Below are 22,171 nucleotides of genomic sequence, written 5' to 3'. Positions count from 1 at the left end.
AGGTGATGCAGGAGGACTACAGAAACACTGTCTGAGCATGCAGGTTAGAGTTAACATGCAGGTTTAGAAAAGCCAAAGCCCACCTGGAACTGAATGGCAACAAGAAAGGCTTCTACAGGTACATCAGCAACAAAAGGAAGACTAGGGAAAATGTAGGCCTGCTGCTGGTTGGGACAGGGCGACAGGGGACATGGAAAAGGCCGTGATACTCAATGTCATCATCTTCTCAGTCTCTGCAGGTAAGACCTGACTTCAGTAATCTCCATCCTTGAGACCCACAGAAAAGTCTGGAGCAAGGAAGACAGAGGAGGATCAGGTTAGGGATATATTTAAACCCACTGGGCATACATGAATCCAGGGGACCTGATGGGATGCACTCACACGTGCTAAGGGAGCTGGTCAATGTCACTGCAAGACCCCTCTCTACTACATTGGAAAGGTTTGTGGCAAATTAAGAGAGGTTCCAGAGGTCCGAAAGAAAACAAACGTCACTTCTGTCTTCAGGAAGGACAAGATGGAAGATCCAGGGAACTACAGAACTGTCAACCTCACCTCAATGCCAGGGAAGGTCATGATGGAGCAAATCATACTGCAAACCACTTATAAACATATGAAGGACAAGGAGGAAATTAGGAGTCGTCAGTGTGGGTTTATGCAGGGCAATTCATGCTCGACCACCCTGATAGGCCTCTACAATGAGATGAATGGCTTGGTGGTATGGGGAGAGCAGTGGATATTATTCATCTTGACATGAGTAATGCTTTTGACACTGTCTCCATATGATCTCATAGACAACTGGTGAAGTATGGACTAGACAGATGGACAATGAGGTGGATTGAAAACTGGCTGAATTGCTGGGTACACAGTGTTCTGGTCCCACAGCACAAAGCCCAGCTGCAGGCCGGTGCACCAAGGGGTCGATAGTGGTGCCACCACTGTTTAATATCTTTATTAATGACCCAGTTGATGGGACCAAATGCACTCTTAATAAGTTTGCAGGCAATACAAAACTGGGAGAAGCGGCTGATTTGCCAGATGGGTGCACTGCTATTCAGAGGGACCTTGTCAGGCTGTAGAAATGGGCAGATGGGAGTCTCATGTAGTTCAAAAAAAGGAAAATGCCAAGTCCTGTACCTGGGGAGAGATAACCCCAGGCACCAATACACATTAGGGGCCAACCAGCTTGAAAGCAGCTTTTCAGCGCAGGACATGGGGGCTCTGGTGGATGAATTGAACAAAATGCCCTTGCAGCAAACCTGTGCTGCATTAGGAAAAGCGTTGCCAGTGCGTCCAGTGCTAATTAGCACTGGTGAGACACATCTGGAGTGCTGGGATCAGTTCTGGGCGCAAAAAAAAAAATTAAAATAAAATAAAATAAAATACAAGTTACTGCATTTAAATGTAAGAAGCAGCTCTCTTAATCTAAGAGTAGTTAAACACTGAACCAGGTGGCCCAGAGGGGCTGCGGAGTCTCCAGCCTTGGAGATACTCAACACTCACCCCACCCCTAACCTGAGCAGTGGGGTTGGACTGGACAATCTCCAGAGATGCCTGTCAATCTCAGCAATTTTATGATTCTATAATAGCTCAGGATCAAAATAAGCTTTTATATTTCAGTATTTCAGCTTTTGAGGTCATTCCCAAGTTTCTTAAAAAGCAAAGGGCACCAGCCTAGTGCTGTGCTCAATGACCTACCTGTTCTTCAAAAGTGATCATTTAGCCTTGCACTCTGCACCTGCTAGTGGCTGGCAAAGCATCCTCACTGAGTCTCCCTGTACTTCCAATCTGAACAGAGAACAGTCTTTTTTCAATTAACAGATCATAAAAACCATGGCATATATATACTTTACTTTCTGCCTTCAATGTGCACATTTGTCCACAGTTTGGTCCTAAGACTGTTGCAGAAGCTATGCCTTCTTTTCCTGTAATGCAGAAAGCTTCAAACAGCCTTGAAAGCAATAGACAGGACAGATCAATGAAGTTCCCAACAGGAACAGAGAAACCAATTAACGTCCAGCACGAGCAGTAGGAGAGCATCACTTTCTGTCATTTCTGCTGAGATCTGTATCAGGGAAAATTGTGCATGTTGCAAAGGCCTTAACTATACCGGAATGGCCAATACACGTACTGGGAGCATCTCTCTGATCCAAAGCACCTCCACCAGAAAGGAAAAGTGGCCTTTCCAGCTCCCAGGTGGCTTCTTGGGATGGGCACACAAATTCACGCCATGCCAGTATCTTAGAATCACAGGATCATTTAGGTTGGAAAAGACCTTTGAGATCATCAAGTCCAACCGTAAAACTAACACTGCCAAGTCCACCACTAAACCATGTCCCTAAGCACCACGTCTACACATCTTTTAAATACGTCCAGGGATGGGGACTCAACCACTCAACGTGTTCCAGTCCTTGATAACCCTTCTGGTGAAGAAATTTCTCCTAATATCCAATCTATCACAACAGTATTCATGTAATCAAACGCATGCACCAGTAGATGATACTTTATATTTGTAGCCAAGCTTCACACAGTCTTCCTTCATTAACGTGGAATTTGGTCTGGCTAATCCTCAGTCTCAGTCTCTACACGCATACTCAAAGCAAGTACAACTGATTTATTAAAACCTCCTGTGCCTAGTCACAGCCTACATAAATGCCACAGCCAATTCGGCAGGGGGAAGCCTTCTAAAAATTGGAAATCACACTCCATTCAAAGATTCAAGCCTGAATAGTAAACGGTAGATATTATTGCTGGAACAGTTCAACATCACTTCTTGCAGAATGGGACCCCAAACCAATTTTCTTTTAACATTGGAATTTCAAACAGTCTGTTCAACTCTGACACATGGCATTGACCTTCTGTTACCACAAGGAAACGCAATCCCACTACAGAATTGTTTCTATGGTATTATCTGCCACGAGGTTAATGCTAGTCTGACTGAAACACCACCTGGGCATAACAGATTTTTGAGATAGGTATGTAAGATACGGAAAATACCGTGTAAGGATATTCTTCAAAATATTCTGCACAGCTGCAGCACAGTGTTGAAGTACACTTCTGTTACCAACACTGTTGGGAAGGCACCAAAAAACCCAAGCAAATGTGACACACAGCAATTCTGTTTGTAAGAGTCTCTTCCCTAAGAGCTGTAAAACTCCCAGATCCAAGGAAAAGTCTTATTAAAAAGTCAGGCTACAAATGTTATTTGAAGCTCACTGAGATGTCCAATTTACATGAATCTTTCCCAATTTCCCAATGGCACAAATACAATCAAATACAACCGACAGTGGTTTAAAAAGTAACCATACAGGTTCTATGAAAACCTACTCTAAAACTACATTATAAATTTAATTTCCCCAGTACACAAGTGTCCACATGAGACTAACAAAACATTCCTCTATTTTTCCACCTTGTAATATTCAAAGTATTTTTAGTCATTAATACAAGTATCCCCCGTCATTAAAAATCAAAAATCAATTCTTGCAAGAGAAATAAAATTCCTATCCTGATTCTGCATGCATTTTCTTTACAATGGAGGAAAATTTGAGGTATTGCTCGTTCTAGGTAAATAATGTAGACTAGAGAGATACAACCATAAAGTGAAAAGGTATGCCTATGCTTTATTAGCCTCAATATAATTCCAGTCTTTTTTTTCTGTTGCAACTCCTACAGGTTTTATAGCAATCCTGAGTGAACAAAATCCTCAATTCTTCCTTATTTACTGGATACCGACCCATTGCAATATTGATGTGTTGGAGAACCACAGCTGACTTCTGGCATATATTATCAACTGGTTATGCAACAGGTGCTAAGAAAACACTTTCCCTACCTCCTGTATTACTATCATGTTTTTAGTAGGACCACCTCAGGTCTTAACAGAGTTGACAAAATTTCTGTAATCGTAGTAAATAACACAGCTATTTGTTTACTTAGAGGAGGATCATTTTTTGCTTTACGAGACACTGAAATAATCTAAGAAGTCATGACGTTTTCAAGTATTTTATAAAGCAAAAACTCTTTATGATTTGCTAGTGACAATTTCTCCCCCAAAGCTCCACATACGCATTCTTTGGGCCGGATTGACAGACCTTGTGGTAGTGTAGCTCCTCATCCTCAGCCTACTCCAAAAGCCACGCCGCAAGTCCCTATGAACTAAATTACCACTCGGCATGAGTAATTTTATCAAAATCTGGTCTCTTACAGGTGTGGTAAATTCCTCTGTAGTGTAGCATTTCCATTCATTAGTATTTCATTGACGGTGTAAGCACATCTAGCCTTCAGTAGTCCATCCGCTTTGCAAATTGATTTTAATAGAACTGTCAGGTTAGATTTTGTCTGATTGATAAATAACCGATGTTCAAATAGGAAAGGATCAAAGGCCATCAATTTGATTAATTTTCCAATTTGTTTCATGATATACATGCTTCAAAAAAATATAAAAACTCACTGACACTTTTCAGAGCTAGTAACAAGAACATAGTCTCATGTCTACAGTGTAATGGTCATGTTTTTTCCCCGAAAGGTGATCAAAGGTGCTGCCATTTTCTTTAAGCAGCTGTATCCCCTTCTACAAGCAAAGAGGTATCAGAGGTGAAGGACTATTGAGGACTAAACAGATTACATGCCTTCCTGTTACAAATCATTGTCCTCCAGAAGAAAGATAGCTACCGTAGTGACAATGCTAAGGAAATGTAGTTTTAATAGGTTTATTATTTTATTGAGAATCTCAGGAGATGTTTCAGCAAGGTTGCAGATCAATGATGTAATTTTTAGCCTTTGAGGTTGCTGAAAGCATGCTCCCTCTCACTGTAGCTTTGGTTTGATTTCTCTAGCAACTACCTTCTGTAAAGCAGGACTGTCTGCAGCATTTCTTACCAAGAAGTTTAGCTCTTTCTATTGTCTACCTATCTGAGAATTCACCATTTATCAGCAATGCAGTTTTTATACCACAGAAGACTGCACCAATTTCCTGTCCGCCTTCTTTCACGCATTCCAATATTCATGTATTGACTTAACCACCTTTTCCATTTCACTGTTTTCCATAATATTTTGGCAGGGAAAAAAATTGATCTCCTGATATCAGAGGGAATATTTTAAAGATCAAGTTTAGTGAGTCCTGCAAAAAAAGCATATTTTCTGTTTAAAGGGAAACATCACACTTTGCACCCCTCCAGATAACATAGAATCAGATTCAACAACTTCAACACCACAAAGACTGCAAACTTGACAACGTGCAAAACAAGAATCTGAAGATTTGGTATAAGCCTGAGACATTATACGAGTTCAAAAGGTCCCTGAACGACACACCATTAAAACTTTTATTATTCTAGCAGGTGGCATATTATCATTCTTACAGACTGATAATTTTCCTTATTATCCCCTTGACTGCACATATAACACAGCAATATGAACCTAATAATGCCTATAAACATTTCCATTAACAACAGAGCTTGCTATTTAGGCACACAGAATGTGGTACCAGACCGGTGTAATTGATTTTTTTAATTGATGTATTGTGCTACTGTATATGGCTGCTGAATTTTGACAACAACAACGAAACCAAACAAAGCACTACAGGGCTTTAACCCGCAACTTCTTAGCATATTTATTTAGATATTAACCCACCTAAGTTTCTTCATCTGTCCCAGTGACAGCGCAATGCACAACAGGAAGTAAGCTCAAAAATAGATTATTATAAAAGAATCCAATCACAAATTGTTTCACTCTAAGCATATACAAGCTTTGTACTTCGATCTGCACGCAATCAACTGAGGTAGGAAATTAACAGAAGTATTTAAAAAGGTGCTGAGTTATTCAAAATTCCTGTAAGCTGCAATTTTACTTCCTCTTCTGTCATACTCTAACCAGTTATATTCCTCGGAAGATATAGAAAGGACCTGTATATTAATAAACTTATTACCATCTTCCCAGAGAAACTGCTGCCCTCTCTGAGATGCACAGAAGGAGCCTGCAAATCTGTCCCTAACTCTCCTGTGCATAATAAATGCTCAGAGTTAGTATAAAAAAAGAAGAATTCCTACAAGTTACACAGGTATTAGCCACAGTCAGCTTTCGCGTGGCCATGCACAGGCACAGTCAGGGACCCAGGTCACTCTGTCACATCATATTTGTGTATGTTCCTTCACCCCTCCTTATTTCGAGAGCAGAAGTGTGTACCATTGCTCCCCCTACTCCCAAATGCTTGAAAGATTGAGCTTTGCTTCTGCTTTGAAGGAAAAAGAACAAAATCCTACTCACATTTTCCCTGAGGAACGATAGCAAGCATTTTGGTCTGACTGCATGACAGGCCAAAAGCATCAAGGCTGGGAGCTAGCAAAACTATGGCACATGATTTCAAAGAGGTTTGTAGGCTGGTATAGAAGGTGCTGCTCTTGCCAAAGGGACTGCCTGCTGCCACTGCCACCATTAACACCCCCCAAAAAATTAGAGGGGTAGGAGAGGCAAATAAATAATTCTTACCGTATGAGTGCAACCCTTGTATTTAGAAGTAGATTAAATAATACTAACGATCAGCAAGAGCTTTATGACACTCCTGTGTAAAAACATGCTGTAGTTTGGAAAGCTCACTCTTTATTCTACATGAAATACACTGATAAATACACAAGTGATTACTACTTCAAAATAGACTACTGTGATTCCTTTCTTTTATGTGCTCATCTGCTTACCAATAAATACAGCAAAACCTATACAATTTTCTGTGTCATTAGACAACAGCTTTAGGGACAACTACAGACTCTCTCCAAAAGAACCAAATGTAATTCTGCTCTATTCTCATTAGAGACTGTCTTTTCTGAACTGACTTTTGCAGTCCGTTCCCGCAAATTTCACCTGCAGGAAAGCTTACAGATTTGTACAATTTTGCTGAAAGTAAAATTAACAGCTTATTACATTTAACAAGTTTAGCAATTAAACATTGATATCATCACTGCCTATTCTTTTCCTCTTAATCCTCAAATTGGCAAAGAAAGCAGCAAATACTGAAAATATTTTATACTTGCAAAACTGGGACTCAGTAACCAGATGAAGATACATTTTGAGATTTTCTGTAAAGACACACTCTTCACAACTAACTGATACGTGCTTTGATCACTTGGCTCAGTTAAGAAGAACTGCAGACTGTTATCAAGTCAAGACTGTAAAATTAAGGACAAAGCAATATGTACAAAAGAGGAGGGAAGCCAACTCTCTTCATCAATGGTAGGATTTGAAAAGACCAACCCCACATAAGTGCTTTATGTCTTTTCCCAGCAATAGGAGCTGAATGAGATCAGCACTGGTTATGTTTCAGAAGTAAGCAAGCTTCCTTTTTTTTTGAATCATCCCTGAACAAAAAAAACCCAAAAAAACCCCAAAACAACAACAACAAAAAAAACCCAAAAACAACCAAAACACAGACAAACAAACAAACCAACCCCAAAAAACACCATGGAAAAATTACTACAACATGTGGAAATGACTTTTTGTTCTCTTTGCTCCCAATATTCAGTACTCAGACAATTATTTGTATCTATATGATTCTCTAGCATGGGTTGTGAACTGGAGAAAACATGAAATATAAAACAAATGCATTCTCAGGACAACTGAGGTTGTAAAAAGCAAATGCACAAGTGGTACTTAGTTTGTTCATACGATATCAACATAACAAAGTGTTAGAACTCTACCACGATTCATTCCCTTTTCAAAAATACTTCACACCCTTCTTCCCCGTGATTGTTCTAAATGATGCCCAACAGGCTAAAAAATAAAAAAGAAAAATGCAGGAAAGACAAGCAAGCCCACGCCATATTTTCTCTAGAGCTTTTTGTTACTAAGCAGTTTTCAAAAGCATATGGAAATATGAATTCAGCCAAAATTACCTTAATAACCAAGTCAAACTTCTGGTGTAAATCCCTATTTATTGGCTTTAGGAGTGTGAGTACAGCTGTTGTGAGATTCATATGGAAATACTGTGGATAATCCTCAGGAGTACCTGTAAAAGAGACATTGAGGTTTGAACAAATGGTGTTTCTGACAGATTTAGTTAAATAATATATTTATTTTACTCATCAGTCATCAAAGGAACAAAAACTAATCCTGCTATTATAAGGATAAAATATTGCATCATGTGTACATGGAGCTTAAGGATACTTACTAACATTATGCATTTAGTATTTTCATTATTTCCTTACTCTCCCTAACCATGAATATTCTTCTCAACCGGGAATCCCTAAGCACTTGATAACAACAGGAGCCCAAACACACCTGCAGCTCGTGGAAATTCTGCTTCTCGGCTTCCAGGAGATGTGTATAAATCTAATCAGATAAGAGGACATATGGAGAAACGAGCTTGCACTGCAAACCATCTTCCACTTGTATCCACCACATTCCTGAAACCCATCCTGCTAAACACATACCACTGAGATTTTCGCTCTCCAGGTTCGAAGTACGTTTCCCCTGAAGTGTCACTGGACATATGTTGACATTAGTCACAAAGCAGAGAACACTATGAACCCCTTTTTGAGCATACCATTTAAACACAGAAAATACACAATGAGGTGATGTGACAAAGATGTTACCACTAAGTTTATGATAGCCATGTTATTCTCCACAGACAATGCCCTGACATCTGCAATTTAAAATGCTCATTTTAAATACCTCAGTTCTTGTAGCCCTCTGTTGCACCTATGGGCAAGTTCTTTCATGCATTATTCATAACACATACATAAGTAATAACAACAGATACGTTATTTTAGAAATCCTCCTAAGAAATGAAGTTTCTCATCAGGAAGGAAGCACCAGATGAAACCTCATCTGTGTCTAACAGCTTCCATTTATTGTCAGCAGCAGACTCATGGCTGTGAGTTTTCAGGATACTCTCCAAACCCAGTTAAAACAGCAGCAGTCAGAACCTGAACAGATTTGCGAACCCATGGAGATCCAGCAAGGGCTATGCAAAGGATGGAAACAGCCGTGACCTTGCTGTGCCTGGCCCCTGGGCTGGCCAGCAAGGCAGCTGCAGCCCAAAAACTGCTACAGTGATTTCGAGACACATGATTCTCAAAGAAAGTACACAAAAAAGTAGCGACGGTGGAACATTAATTGCCAGGGCAGGATGAAGCAATAAGCATATGGGACACTGTTCAGCAACAGCCTGTCACCTATCAGGGAACAGAGGCTATATAATTTTTTTTTCTAAAAGACAAAGGGGTGTTCTCTCCTCATTTGCACGGCAGAAAACTGTATCTGCCTTCTCTAGCTTCTGTGTCTCATCCCAGTTTGTTTTGGTTTAACTGTCTGACTTTCCCTGAGCCAGCCTGACTCAGGTGCGGAGATGTGAGAGCACAAATCTGAACAGAGCAGGGCTCAGAAAGCCAAAATGTTTAGAAACAGCATGAATCCTGGCATCTCACACCTTATCAGTATTACTAAAAGTATCTGAAGAAACCAAAATACAAATTACAAGTCTAAGATCTCGAGTCATTTTAGGTGTAGCAGCTGAGAGGCAGAAAGCACTCCTGGCTGATGGTATAAATGCCCCAGTAAGTCCTCTGAGCTTATGAGTTACAATATCTTAAAGCAGCCATGAGAGCAGGACAAATATTGCCATGTCAATACAGTATAACAGGGCATAAGATTCAACACAAAGATGACCGCTTTTCTGATAAACGATGCTATTATTTGTTCACCTTTCAAGTGGCATGATTAGAAACTGCTTTTAGAAAGTCAGTAGCTATCCCAGGAGATAGATTACTGTCCAAACTCATGTGCGATACTTTAATTTGCAACTCATCATATGACAACCATTTGCTATACTGTGTGTATATTGTGCATATATATAGTGTCTGTATGTGTGTGCATTGTGCATGTATATATATATATATATAAACACACACTGTACATATTCTGCACATATCTCTGTATACATGTATGCCATACAGCCAGAGAGCAATAATAGGAAGAACCACTATGGATTATTTTTTCTATTACATCACCAACATAAATGCAGAGTTTCTAGCTCCAAGTCCTCCCTCCCCTTCCCCCCCCCCCCCCCCCCTTTTAATTTCAACTCCTAATGAACTGATCTAATTTTTTTAAGAGCACCAGGCGTCCAGCAGGAGCTCCAGGCTTTTGGCAGATAACAGATTGCTGTAGTCTTAGGAGGCTGCACAAGGGCTGATGCTGAAGCTCAGAAAAAAAATCAAGGAATGAAGGACTAAATGCAAAAGTAAAAAACAAGACTTTCCCTGAAGGAGAACAAATACATAGGGGAGGATGGAGACGGCTGTAAGAGGCACAAAGTGATCTACAGCAGGGAAGATGAAGCTAATATTGTGTAAGGATGCCAGGAAAGAATCCAAGAAAAACAAACAAACAGGTAAAGGAGGAAAAGACAGCAAGGAGGACGATCAGGAAAGTAAAGATTAGAGTATAATAGAGCTGGATTGCCTGAATCCTAACTGATGATGCCTGCTCAGCTGCTGCCTACCACAGGAAGAGTCCAAACTCCAGGATACTTTAAATTCTGAATGTAAAGTTTTCCAGGAACAGATACACCTGCGTCCACATACACAAAAATATTCATATTTTGACACAGCAAACCGACGCTCAGTCCACACTGTTGCCTGATCTGCTTCCAGAAAGGAGGAATTTCCTTCTGCAACTGTAACTATGTGTCTTCAAAACGTGTCGTCTGCGTATTACAGACAAGCACCACTGGCCAAAGAACTGTTCACACCACCCCTACACTGCCAGTCTCTCACCAGTCCAACCTGCAAGAAGATGTAACCCAGGAAAAGCAAAGAGGTCTAAAGCTCTGTGCATGAGCTCTGAGTCTCCTGTCTCCAGAAATTCATCTGGTCTGTGTGTTTGGAGAGGTCTAGGGTATGAAAAGGTGGTGAGCCGGCATGCACTGGCGGATCCATAAGCACCCTTGAGAAAGGAGGACAGCACACAAAGGGTGGCACGGGGTTTCTTTTCCCTATTTTAGCATGTGGAGATGAGATTGCACCATCCGCACCAAAAATGAGCACTGAGTGCTCACCAGACCTCTGGTTACACTCTTTTGGCCCAGGAGACAGAAGCAGCAAGCTGACAGCCCAGGAGGGAACATCATCTCTTCTGCCTTGATGATCTTACAGCAGAGGGGAATGTCCACAAGGTGAAGAGCACTCTTCGGTTTCCTTTTCTTGGACCCAGAGGAGGGCTTTTGTGGGGCATGTTGCCTGCCAGGCAAATGCATCAGGGAGCTCACAGGACTGGAGAGAAATCCCCAAAAGTGTTGCTGTGGTTTTTGGCTCTTCATTTAAATATCAAACAAATAGAACATTTAATTGTTCAAAACTGGCAGCAGAAATCACAGAGACAGTTCCAGGGTCAAAACCAGAAGCTGATGTTTTAAAGGAAAAATTGACTTTTCCCAAGAACCAGCTCCAGAGAAAAGAAAACCTTAAAATTACTAATAAAAATAGCTAAGGGAAAACCTTCAAACAGGGCTGAGCAGTAAATACAAGAGTAGCACAGGGCTGTGATGCAGTTAGCGCTAAGGAAAAAAATAGGGTGAGACTGCAGACGAGAGAAGGTGAGCTGGCTTCTACCGCCTTTTTATTGCACACACACTGCAAGCAAAGGAAGGGGGCTTGCTTACACACTTGCGTATGCCAGACACTATATGTGGGTCTATTGCAATGACCCAAATATATTAACATTCCTGAAAGTCAAGGATTGGAAAAATTAGTGCATGAAAAAAAATTTCCAAACATCACATTTCCAAATGTGAAGATATTGGGTATAAGAAATGAAATATAACGGTATGGCCCCAGTGCAATCCTCTTCTCTGAAGTACTTTACCGTACTTTGGAAGGTAGTTCTTTCATCATGTACTTTAGCCAATACTTTAAGTAGAAGACAAGAATCCCAGTAGTGCTAAGCTGTAACTAGTTCTCTAATCTTAATATGACCCTCAAGAATATTTAAGACCTAATCTTCTGTCATTTTATCAGTACCAGTCCATAACTACTTGAACAAGTACATTCAGACATCTTGATATATCCTTTGAGAAGACTGTACTCAGAGGTCAGAATGAGAAAGAAAGCAGAAAATAATGGGCTAATAACACACCTGGAAATATTTCTTCATTTCTCAAGTGCCTTACCCTCAAGTTACTTTTGTCTTCAGCGCTGCTATGCTCATATGAATTTGCAACAAGACTCCCACGGGCATTTATTGTTACCTCATTGAGTAAGTCTAACTCCTTTTCAATGAACTGCAGGGGAACCTGTTGTTGTTGGAATTGGAGAGGTTCACTCGTACCCTCCTCATGGGAAAGATCACTAGATTTGGTGAAAGCAGCACTGAGGCGTCTACCTGAACACTTGAAAGGCTAGTTAGCTTGAAAGCATGACAGGCAGAGATCTTTATGGGCACTCAAGGATGAGGTTATAAGCCACATCAAGTAGAAGTGAGTTATCACTGCAGTGATACTGGGCTTCGTTAAAAGAAACATGTCTTCACAGTAGATCCTAAAGATACTAAGAGAGATGCGCAAACTGCATATATAACATCCATAGTGCCCAAAGCATATGCCAGGACTTGGCATGTACAGGTGTGCAGTGGGAGGAAGAAAGCAGGGTAAAAAAAGAACCAAATTAGAACTCAGTCAAATCAAACAAAATTCAAAATCTTTCTCATATTTGGTAAGTAGCTTATTCTCTCATTCTATGGGCATAGATCAGACCTTCCAGTGTTTAAAAAAAGACATATCTAAAGATATAAAGAAGAACTAAGTTTAGATCTAAAGCAAGGGAAAAGTCCATATAACAAGAAATATTTGCAAGGCCTTTTTCCTGTGAAACTATTTAATATTGCCTGAGGTAAAGGCTGAAATACAAATAGCACTGCATAGTGGCAAAGATGAAGACAGACTTAAAATCTAAGAAGAAATGCTTTTGAAGACCATGGAAAAAAAAAAGAAAGAAAAAAAAAAAGAAAAAATAAAGGAGAGCCTTTCCATTGAAAAATCCCCCCAAATCAAACCAAGTTGCTATAATACATCTTTCTGAACTAATTCTTTGAGGTCAAAACAGTCATTCAAACATTAAAAATATCGCAGGTTAGTGGAACACCATTTTTATTAAGTTCACTCCTGAAGAACTTGGCAAGTTACACAACGTTAAAAAAAATGGACTAAATGTTGCATTAGGGCATAACTGTCAATAGGAGATTTATAAATAAGCCAAGTCAATTTATAAGTAAACCAAGCCAATTTTCAAACATAAAAACACCTAGTGTATTTACAAATTTCCTTACAAAACAGTTTTGCTGGAAAAAGACTAGTTGACAGCAATGCATCCCTTGGTCTGCCAGATTTGAATCCAGTTGCAGCCTGAAGGAATCTAGCTTGCTTCACAGCTATCCAAACAAAACCTGATTTCTTTTCTTAGAGGACGCTGAGGTCTGCCGTGCTGAGGCTGGTCTGCCACGGCCACGTCCCTTGCCACGGTCCTGGGAGTAGAGCCTTGGAAATGCCTTAAGACCAGTCTGTTGGCACCGAGCGGGTTCAGGCTCCTGTGTTTTGCACACAGAGCTCAGGACCTGCACATTCAATACAACGGTACCTGGTACAGTAGCGATTCATTTGTATGCTCTTAAGATAGCTCTTAAAATGACAGACATATCAAACCATCAAACCTACTATTTTTCCCTTTTCACAACAAAACTATAATATACATAAGCATTTTTTTTTTGTTTGTGACAAGCAAAACTACACAATCTGCTTATTAAAATCTTTACTTCCACCTCTCCATGGGTGAGAAAGCCGTGTAGCTGCAGTTTAACACAGCAAACATGAAAAAGATGCGATTCCACAAAACACACAATTTGCAATTCCCGCACTAGTCACAGGGCACAGAAATTACTACAACATCAGCCTCTGTACTTCGGGAAGAGCGGGGCAGGTGGAGGACTGCAACTGCAAACCACTGCCCTAGGCCGTTCCATTATCAAATCATACAAGCTAAGCAATTGGAAACAAATGCCAAACACAGGAAAGTAGCAGCCAAAAGAAAAACCCGCAGTAGAATACAAGAAAACCCCCAACAAAGTGGGTATTCTTTGAACTCTTTCTAGAACTGCATTCCTCTCTGGCCAGAAACAGTACAGTCAACTAAAACACTAAATTACAAAGGAAAGCACGCAAGCTCACAGGCAGCAAACTTAAAGGTGGATGCAGTAAGACCCTTTAAGTTGCTCTGTGCCAGAAGAGTTTTGGAAGGAAACCTGCTCTAATTACCTTTCTTGAGCCTCTTTTATTGTGCCTTTGCACCTGTGAATGAGAAATGCATTGCAGCATAGCTACGAGCACAGACAAGTGTCTCTCCTTTCGCTTGCTGTGTTGCTCCATTCGCTAAACCAAACAATTCTATATCTAATCTGAATAAATAATAATAAATAATACAACCATCTGAAATAAGCTTCTAAATTGCAATTAAATGTAAATAGGTAGAACAATTATTTCAAACATCCCGCTAACCACAATATGAATTTTTATTAGGTTTCCACTCTCACAGTCAATCTTTCTCAGGCTGGTCATAATAAAGCGACTGATTGTGAGCGATAGCAAGAGTAGCAGACACCAACCAACTAGGATGGAATAGAGGATGCCCGGTCGATCAGAAGGAGGCTGGATGTTTCGGTCCTGATCTATGGCTTGTATGGGTGGAGTGACACTGATGGGATTCACACGTGCCTGAAATGAAAAATCAGACAGATTTGAAACAGAAAAATTAGAAAGCCGGTAGGCAGATCTTTATGTTTAACACAAAAACACCCCACTGAAAAGGATATTTGCTGAAATTGCAGGAGAAAAAATACCTCATATTTAAGAATAGCTACAGCACATCCCTTTTGAAATCAAAATTAAGTAGGGAACAAATATATTTCTACCGTAATCTCCTTTCTTTTACATAGATTTTATACTATAATAGTATCCTCAAGGAAAGGAAGCTTGCAAATGTTCAAGCAAATGCTTGACTATGCTGCTATAAATAGTCCCTTGAATCAGACATTTCAGACATCATCATAGCAGTGAAATACAGCAAATGCTTTAAAAAAGGAAATAAAAACAAATTGAATTTGAGAATCATTAGGAGCTAGAGTGGCTGTGATACATGAATACATACTGCAAAAGAAATTCAAGCTAAGGTACAGACATTTCAAGGATAGGTACATTTGAAAAGTTTGGATGGACATTGCAATAATTCACACCATTATTCCAAAGTGGAGTGATCTTGCATGCCGAACATAGAAACAGGAAGCTAGAAAAAGCATTTGCAGGCTTTCATCTTGTTCAGTATTTGTATGCCCAATTCTTTACCCACCAACTTAATAACATTCCTGTACCTACTAAGAGCACTTAGCCCTCACTGTTGCTTTGAATATTTTCTAAAGTTTTCCTACACCAATACACTCTCCAGTGGCAACACCAGAGCTGCCATTCCCAGCTCTAAGAGAACAGTTTCAGTAACCTTGGCTGCTTCATCAACTAGAAATATAGCTACCCGACAAATGTAGGTGCACCAGTCTTTTCCTCCCCTTGGAACTTTTATTTGTGTGGCCAAAATGTTTAATAACCTCTATAGAAAACCAGACGCCTTTTTTACACATACAACTACTCCTGGCAGCCTTTGCTTTGGAACGCTCTAACGCTCCATGTTCTGCAAGAGGGAACTTGAAATTTAGCGTAGGAACAGGAATGAGACAAGTCCACACTCGGCCGAGTTTTGGCACAGCCTTTAAAAATTCTCCTGCTGAGATCTGGAAGAAAGCTGCAAGAGCTTCAGCGACGCCTGTCAATAAATCTAGAGAGAAAAGAGGCGAGCCAAGAGGAGGAGAACAAGACAGGATTGGATGCAAGGCACTTTGCAAGAGGGGAGAGTTAATACCCCCTCCTGTAATTTTGGATACATAGGCATATGGTCATCTGCAATAACACAAGCTATTCTGCCTGTAGTTTGCCCACCCAGAAATAATTTCCTACAGGTTACTGAGGTCCCACGAGGCTTTTCCAGGCTCATGAGCCAGGGCTTGCAGCCACGCGTGGCTATACAGCTCTCGGCTTTGGGTGCGGAGCATCTGCCTACCAACACGGGACTAATACCTCCTCACTCTGCCTCCCTGCTCATGGTTTTTTCCATGGGTCCCAACGAGCAGGCGAGGTCCTTTGTCACACATCTGTTTCCACTTTTGACTCTTTAAAAAATTAAACTCTTAAAAGTGTAATGAGGAAGACGAGCTCAAAATAGGCATAAAGAAAGAGAGAAGAAGATATATTTGACATACGTTTGAATTTTTAAAATGCTTTAGGACTGCATAAAAGTTACATGCCAAGAGATAAGATTATGCATAAAACTGTCCAAGACTAAAATCCTATTTTTAAATTTACAGATCAACTGAAGCACACTCAGACAAATCTACATTATAATTAAAAACATACCCACAACAAAAACAGTCTCATTTGCTAAGGCTGGCTAGGTTTTAAACTCGCCATTACAATATTGCAGGCCAAGCTGAAACATCCAAGTCTATGCTAGAGTAACAGCGATGGATCTAGCCTTGTCAATAATGAGCTGTCAGCTGTACCTGACCGCCAAAACTAGACTAAAATAATAACTGTTGGATATATAACTCAGATAGCAAGGACACGTGCTTTACTTTCCAATTCAAGAAGCTTGAGAGCAGCACTTAGAAAAACTGCATTTGAAATTAAACAAGCTCTACTTGAACAACAGATATTTTATCCCACGCTGCCACCATTACACTGACTCCTCAGAACCCAGGCAATCAATCGAATTGAAGCAAGTTGCATAAGAAAACAAAAGTATAAGAAAACTAAAAATGAAATGTGAAATCCACTACATTTTTATGCCATATAAGGTGTTTTTCTAAGTACTGTACACACCCTGAAATGGGCTGCTCATAAACTAGAAGATATCATGCAACAAGATCAGTTGCAATCCACTGAAATGTTCAGGGATAATTTAAAGCTGTTCTAAATTAAACAGGCTCATGTGCCTTGAAGCAAAGCTAAAGGTACTTTTATATTGTTTTAATACTCCATAGATAATGCAAGTATCTTTTTCATTTAAAGTTAAATTAGAACTATGAAAACATAACTGCACAAAGAAACAGCCATTAAGTATGTTAATAAATTTGTAAAAGCATGTGTAGGATCATTTCAGAAGGTGTATATATGCTTTTTATGAAAAATAATTATTTTAAAAATTTGTAGTCAAAACATGCTTTGATCAATAGCAGTAATAACTATGGTTATTACACGGGGATATTTCTTTCTTTCCTGAGCACTTTAAAATGTAAAAGGCAGGAACGGGTGCTCACAACATTCCCCACGTCCCACTTCATGGTGCTGCTCGGCAGCAACACTGTCAGGGCTCACGGGGCCTGAGGCAGCTCCCCAGAGCCCATCTTGCTGGGACGCGGCCCCAGTCCTGCCTCCAAAACTGTTCTGCATATCACGGTTAGCAGTTGTGGCTAGAACCCAGCAGACCACAATGATTCAACACCCACTGCCACCCTCACCAGGAGGATGGTGGAAAAGATGAGGCTTTGCTCAGCCCTTTGAGAGAGAGGACACAGTCACATACAGCTAGAAGGTGGCTCCTGACTTAAAGCAGAGGAGGTAGTGCCTCCTCGCAGCTCTGCAGAGTGGACAAAGTTACAAAATGGGGTCTGTGACAGCCACCGTTGTGTATTAGATCCAACATCCTTGGCAAAAGACAAAAAAAATCGCTATCACTATCGTTCTCAGCCTCAAAGGAGAGCTTCATAAAAAGATGGAAGCTCATTAAAAGGAAGGGAAAACAGATTACTGAGAGAGTGAAATGTTTGTGGGGCCCACGACTGCTTAAGGACACTCAGTTGGAGCCAAAGAAAAAGCACGTGGGGCTTTTATTGAGACAGGCTTGAGAAAGGGCAAGGCAAGTCAGCAGGGCTCTGCAGTGGGGCAAGGAAAGTTACTCAGACTGAACAGAGAGCCTTCAAAAACCAGCCACTACCAAGGGAAGAACATAAAAGGGTTCACAAGCTCTGGCAGAAGCAGGTGATTAAAACACAAACAAACAAGGAGATCCTGTCGGTTCTAGGGTAAAATATGCAGTAATTTATTTACTTTTCCCCATCAGGGAAGAGATCTCTCAGTTATTGGTTTTGGTATTAGTAGACTTCCAGGTGCTTCAGTATAGCAGAATACACCATCAGGCAAGCCAAACAAAAGAACCCAAACTGCAACTTGCTAACATCATCACAAGTATTAATAAATTTTAAAAAATAAATCCTTCTTCAAAAAGAACTGTGACAGGAAGCCTGCCAGGGAGTCTGCAGGGCCAAGAGATGATCAAGGCAAAAAACCAACCAACCAACCAAACAAAAAAACCAATCTCAGTGAGAATAATGTAGCAGCACAAACCCTAATTTTTTTTCTTTCCTTTGTGTTCACCATGCCAGGACTCTGATGGGTCCCCATGCCAGGACTCTGATGGGTCCCCATGCCAGCACCTTCTCCATGCGGAATGCCTAGCACGTCCCGCAAAAAAATCATAGCATTCAGAGACATTATGGACTGAACAAGCCAAATGAAGAGTAGATATGAGGCCAAGAGCAGATGGGTTTCTAAAGGAAGGCGAATCGTATGAACTTGCTGTGCTATGGAACTTCCTGCTTAAAAGTACTTTGGTACTTGAGGAACAGCAGGTGGCAAACATAATACCAAAAGTAAAAGGGTCCCAGGGTGACCAGGGGAATACCACCACGAAGCCTGAGGCTTGTACCAGGACAAATTAGCAGATGATATAATAACAGTCTGAGCAAATACATAAATAAATACAATACACCAGGGAAAGTCTGGTTTCCTGCAAAGGGAAATCCAGGAGTCACCAGCACATGGATATCACAGAGCCGTTTGATACAGCGCATGTAGACTTCCAACCAACTTTGACAAGCTCCGTTACAAAATACTCATATGGAAATTTGGCCTCAACAGAAAACGAGCAAAGAGCTGTGTATCCAGAAACAGTTAGGTTAAGAAACATGAGGCAGAGCAGGAGTAAGCTTTCAGTTCGTGCAGGGAGAGAGGAGAGATGCACAGGGATCTGTGCTAGCACCGGAGCTGCTCGGCTCACTCCTACATGACCGCAGAAATGTCGGGGAGAGCACAGTAAGAATTACAGATGATACTCAATTATTCAGAGTAGAGACGATGAGGGTCACCTGCAAAAGACTGCAGTTTTAAGCACTGAAGGGCGCATACTTAAGTGCCTCAAGTTTTTTTCACATTTTCCTTCTACATATTCAGTCCTTTTATGAAAGGCCACCAACCAAAACTCTCAGTACTCTTACAAAGACAAATCTTCTCAGCTATGTTTGCGAGAACGATAAATCAAAATGATCCTCCTTTTCAATGAAATCAAACAAGACTTGACTGCTTAGGGGCTGTGAGGACAGAGCACTGGGAATCTTTCCCTCAGCTCTTTTCAACAGAAAGATCTCTCATAATTCATTATGAAATGATCAGTGACTAATAAAATGTTTATTCACAAATGTCATAAAACAGTGCCATTTGCCTACCCCAGTCATCAAACAACACACACTTCAAAAAGCAGCATCATTGAGTTTCTGTCATGGGAAAAATGACTGGAAATCATCTGAAGTTACTGCTAGAAAATCAAAAGGGCTAGAAAAGAAAAAAACCACAACAGCAAATATTCATTCAAATGCTTTGTCTTAATGCATTTAGTGTAGCCAGAAAACACTGATATTAATTTGCTATGTTCTTTTTATGTCTTGCTCTTTGACCTGTGTGGTTAGTCAAAATTTGGCTGCAAATTGTTTCTGTTTAGAAGAGAAACCGATAACAGAGCCAGGTCTGTTCTAAACAATTATTCAGTAGAAAGGCAAAAGCCACGTTTCCCTGGAGAGGAGAGAAATTGAGCTTCCAGACACCAGTACTCCTGCTTACATCTTTGACGTACTTCAACCACAAAAACTCTTTTTGCTTTTATTCAGGAACTGACTACTACCACCATAGCTGAGCCCGTCTCTGATGTTTCCTTCTCCGCCTGCTTTTCTGTTTCGGCATACACACCTTCATAATGCAGTGAAACTCTTTCAGTTGATATCTCTATTGCAAATGGTGACATGTGGCTAGAATACAGATGTCTAAGTAAGATAATAACATGAAAATAAATACGATAAAATAATAATGACTGGCAGAAGTGTCCCTACTTTTTTTTACCTGAAACATACCTTAAAAAAATCTAAAGCGAAAGCAAGTCATTGGCTAGTCCCAAAACTTGCAAAGGAAGCGATAAACCTCTGCATGCATTCATGCAAGTGTGTCTTAAGTTCCTACTAAGGACAGTGAGGAAAAAGAACAACTGATTTTTTAAAATTATTTATTAATATGGAGCTTAATAAATTTAGGATTGCAGTTGCATTCAATAATCCAAACAGTATCTCTAGGCATCTGCATAAAAACATGTATTTCTTTTTCACCGTCACATGGTGACTGCAATACAGCATGGAACAATTAAAAGGAAATTTACAACTGAGATGCAGAATATGCATTTTGTGCTTTCAAGCATAATAAACCAAAAGTGACTATTTTTAAAGTTACATATTTTCCAAAGATTTTGCATGGACATTATTTGACTTAAAACATTTTAAGATGTCCATGATTGCCAGACTTTCAATAAAAAGATATGTAAAATGTCATAAGTGTTAAACATAATAACTCAATTATTTGATTAGAAACAGAAACTGAGGGTTTTTGTCTTCTTATACAGACACTTTTGATTGATTGTTCAAATGACTACCATCTGCCTCCTCCTCCTTCTTTAGTTATAACTCCACTCACCATCCTCCTCCCCTGAGATTCTTCTCATCCGCTTTTTGGGGGTAAAACATCGCTTCTCAGCACTGCACAAAGTCTTTGGAAGATATAAGCTTGGACCTTGCATCTCTGCTAGTGGTTTAAAACCAGCATGTTGCCAAAAAACCCCACAGAGGGTCATTTTTGATAAATAATAATTAATAATCAAGATAAAGAAAAGCAAGAGAAGAGCAACTTCAGGGAACTCATTTACCTGAATAAAGTACCTTCCTTTCTTTGCACGTTCACCCGGAGCTCATCTTCCTGATTTTTAAAGCCATGCAGGTCAGAAACACCCTACTTGAAGTTAATGAAATAAAAACCGGTTCAATCTCTTAGGAGTGAGAGCTGAACGTAATGCTGCATACCCACAGTTTTACCCAGATACCTCCCCAGAATACAGCAACTTCATACATTATTGAACAGTAGCTTTTATGTGACTTAAAACCTCTTAGGTCTATAACTCAGTTCTCCCTGTATCTAACACTGTTCTCCCAACATTGTCTGTTTGTTACTATATAATCACATGTTAAGAGTCACGAAATACCAGAACCTAACTGCAAGACTGAACAACAATTCAGGATTTCAAATTAGCTACCCATGCTGTATCACATACAGCGCTATGCTGAATTCAAGTTGCCACGGGCTCATTCAAGGCACTGATTCTAATAAGTACTAAGCATTAAATGAGAAAAGAAAAAAGCACTGATTGGTATTTGCTATGAGTAACAAGTTTAGAGAGTTGTGTTTTGGTGGGGTTTGTTTGTTTGGGTTTTTTTTGGTTTTGTGTTTTTTTTTTTTTTTTTTTTTTTTTTTTTTTTAAGAGAGGGGACCATAACAATTGTTGCACAGCTGATACCGAGGATAGCTCTGCTTTAAAAAAAAAAAAAAAAAAAAAAAATCCATATCTTTCTCATGGTCTACCTGAGATGCAAAGCTAAATTTGCCAATTTGCCAACCATATCTATTTATGGAGAAGTTCTTCCTCTAGGGAAGACAAAAAGGATAAAGGAGGAAATTACACAGTTTTAGAGTGAGAACAACAACATGCTTTTCTGCACAGAGCTCTTTTTTTTTTTTTTTTTTTTTTGCTTATTACCACAAAAATGACTGTGTTCTGAGAAACTGAAATACAGTTAACCTTACTGAACTAGGACACTGCCTGGTTTTGAGCAGTTAATTTATTAATAAGAACTGTTTTTTATATAATTGACAACAACAGACCATGAACCCAAC

General features: G+C 40.0%; 1 protein-coding gene across 4 annotated transcripts in view; it reads right to left on the bottom strand.

Moving 5' to 3' along the window:
- The window catches only part of PCDH15 (protocadherin related 15), a gene marked incomplete at both ends in the record, with an annotated part of 380,170 nt that overhangs the window by 216,151 nt on the left and 141,848 nt on the right, over window positions 1–22,171 (bottom strand). For all 4 annotated transcript variants that reach the window (XM_082311053.1, XM_082311051.1, XM_082311054.1 and 1 more), the window contains 2 exons: window positions 7,875–7,987; window positions 14,632–14,740. In XM_082311053.1, coding sequence (XP_082167179.1) covers window positions 7,875–7,987; window positions 14,632–14,740 — 222 coding nt within the window. The remainder of the gene's footprint in view (window positions 1–7,874; window positions 7,988–14,631; window positions 14,741–22,171) is intronic.

Source organism: Platalea leucorodia (assembly GCF_965183815.1).
Source record: "Platalea leucorodia genome assembly, chromosome: 4".
NCBI classification, from domain to species: Eukaryota; Metazoa; Chordata; class Aves; order Pelecaniformes; family Threskiornithidae; genus Platalea; species Platalea leucorodia.
This window is presented reverse-complemented; position numbering and strand designations above follow the sequence as displayed.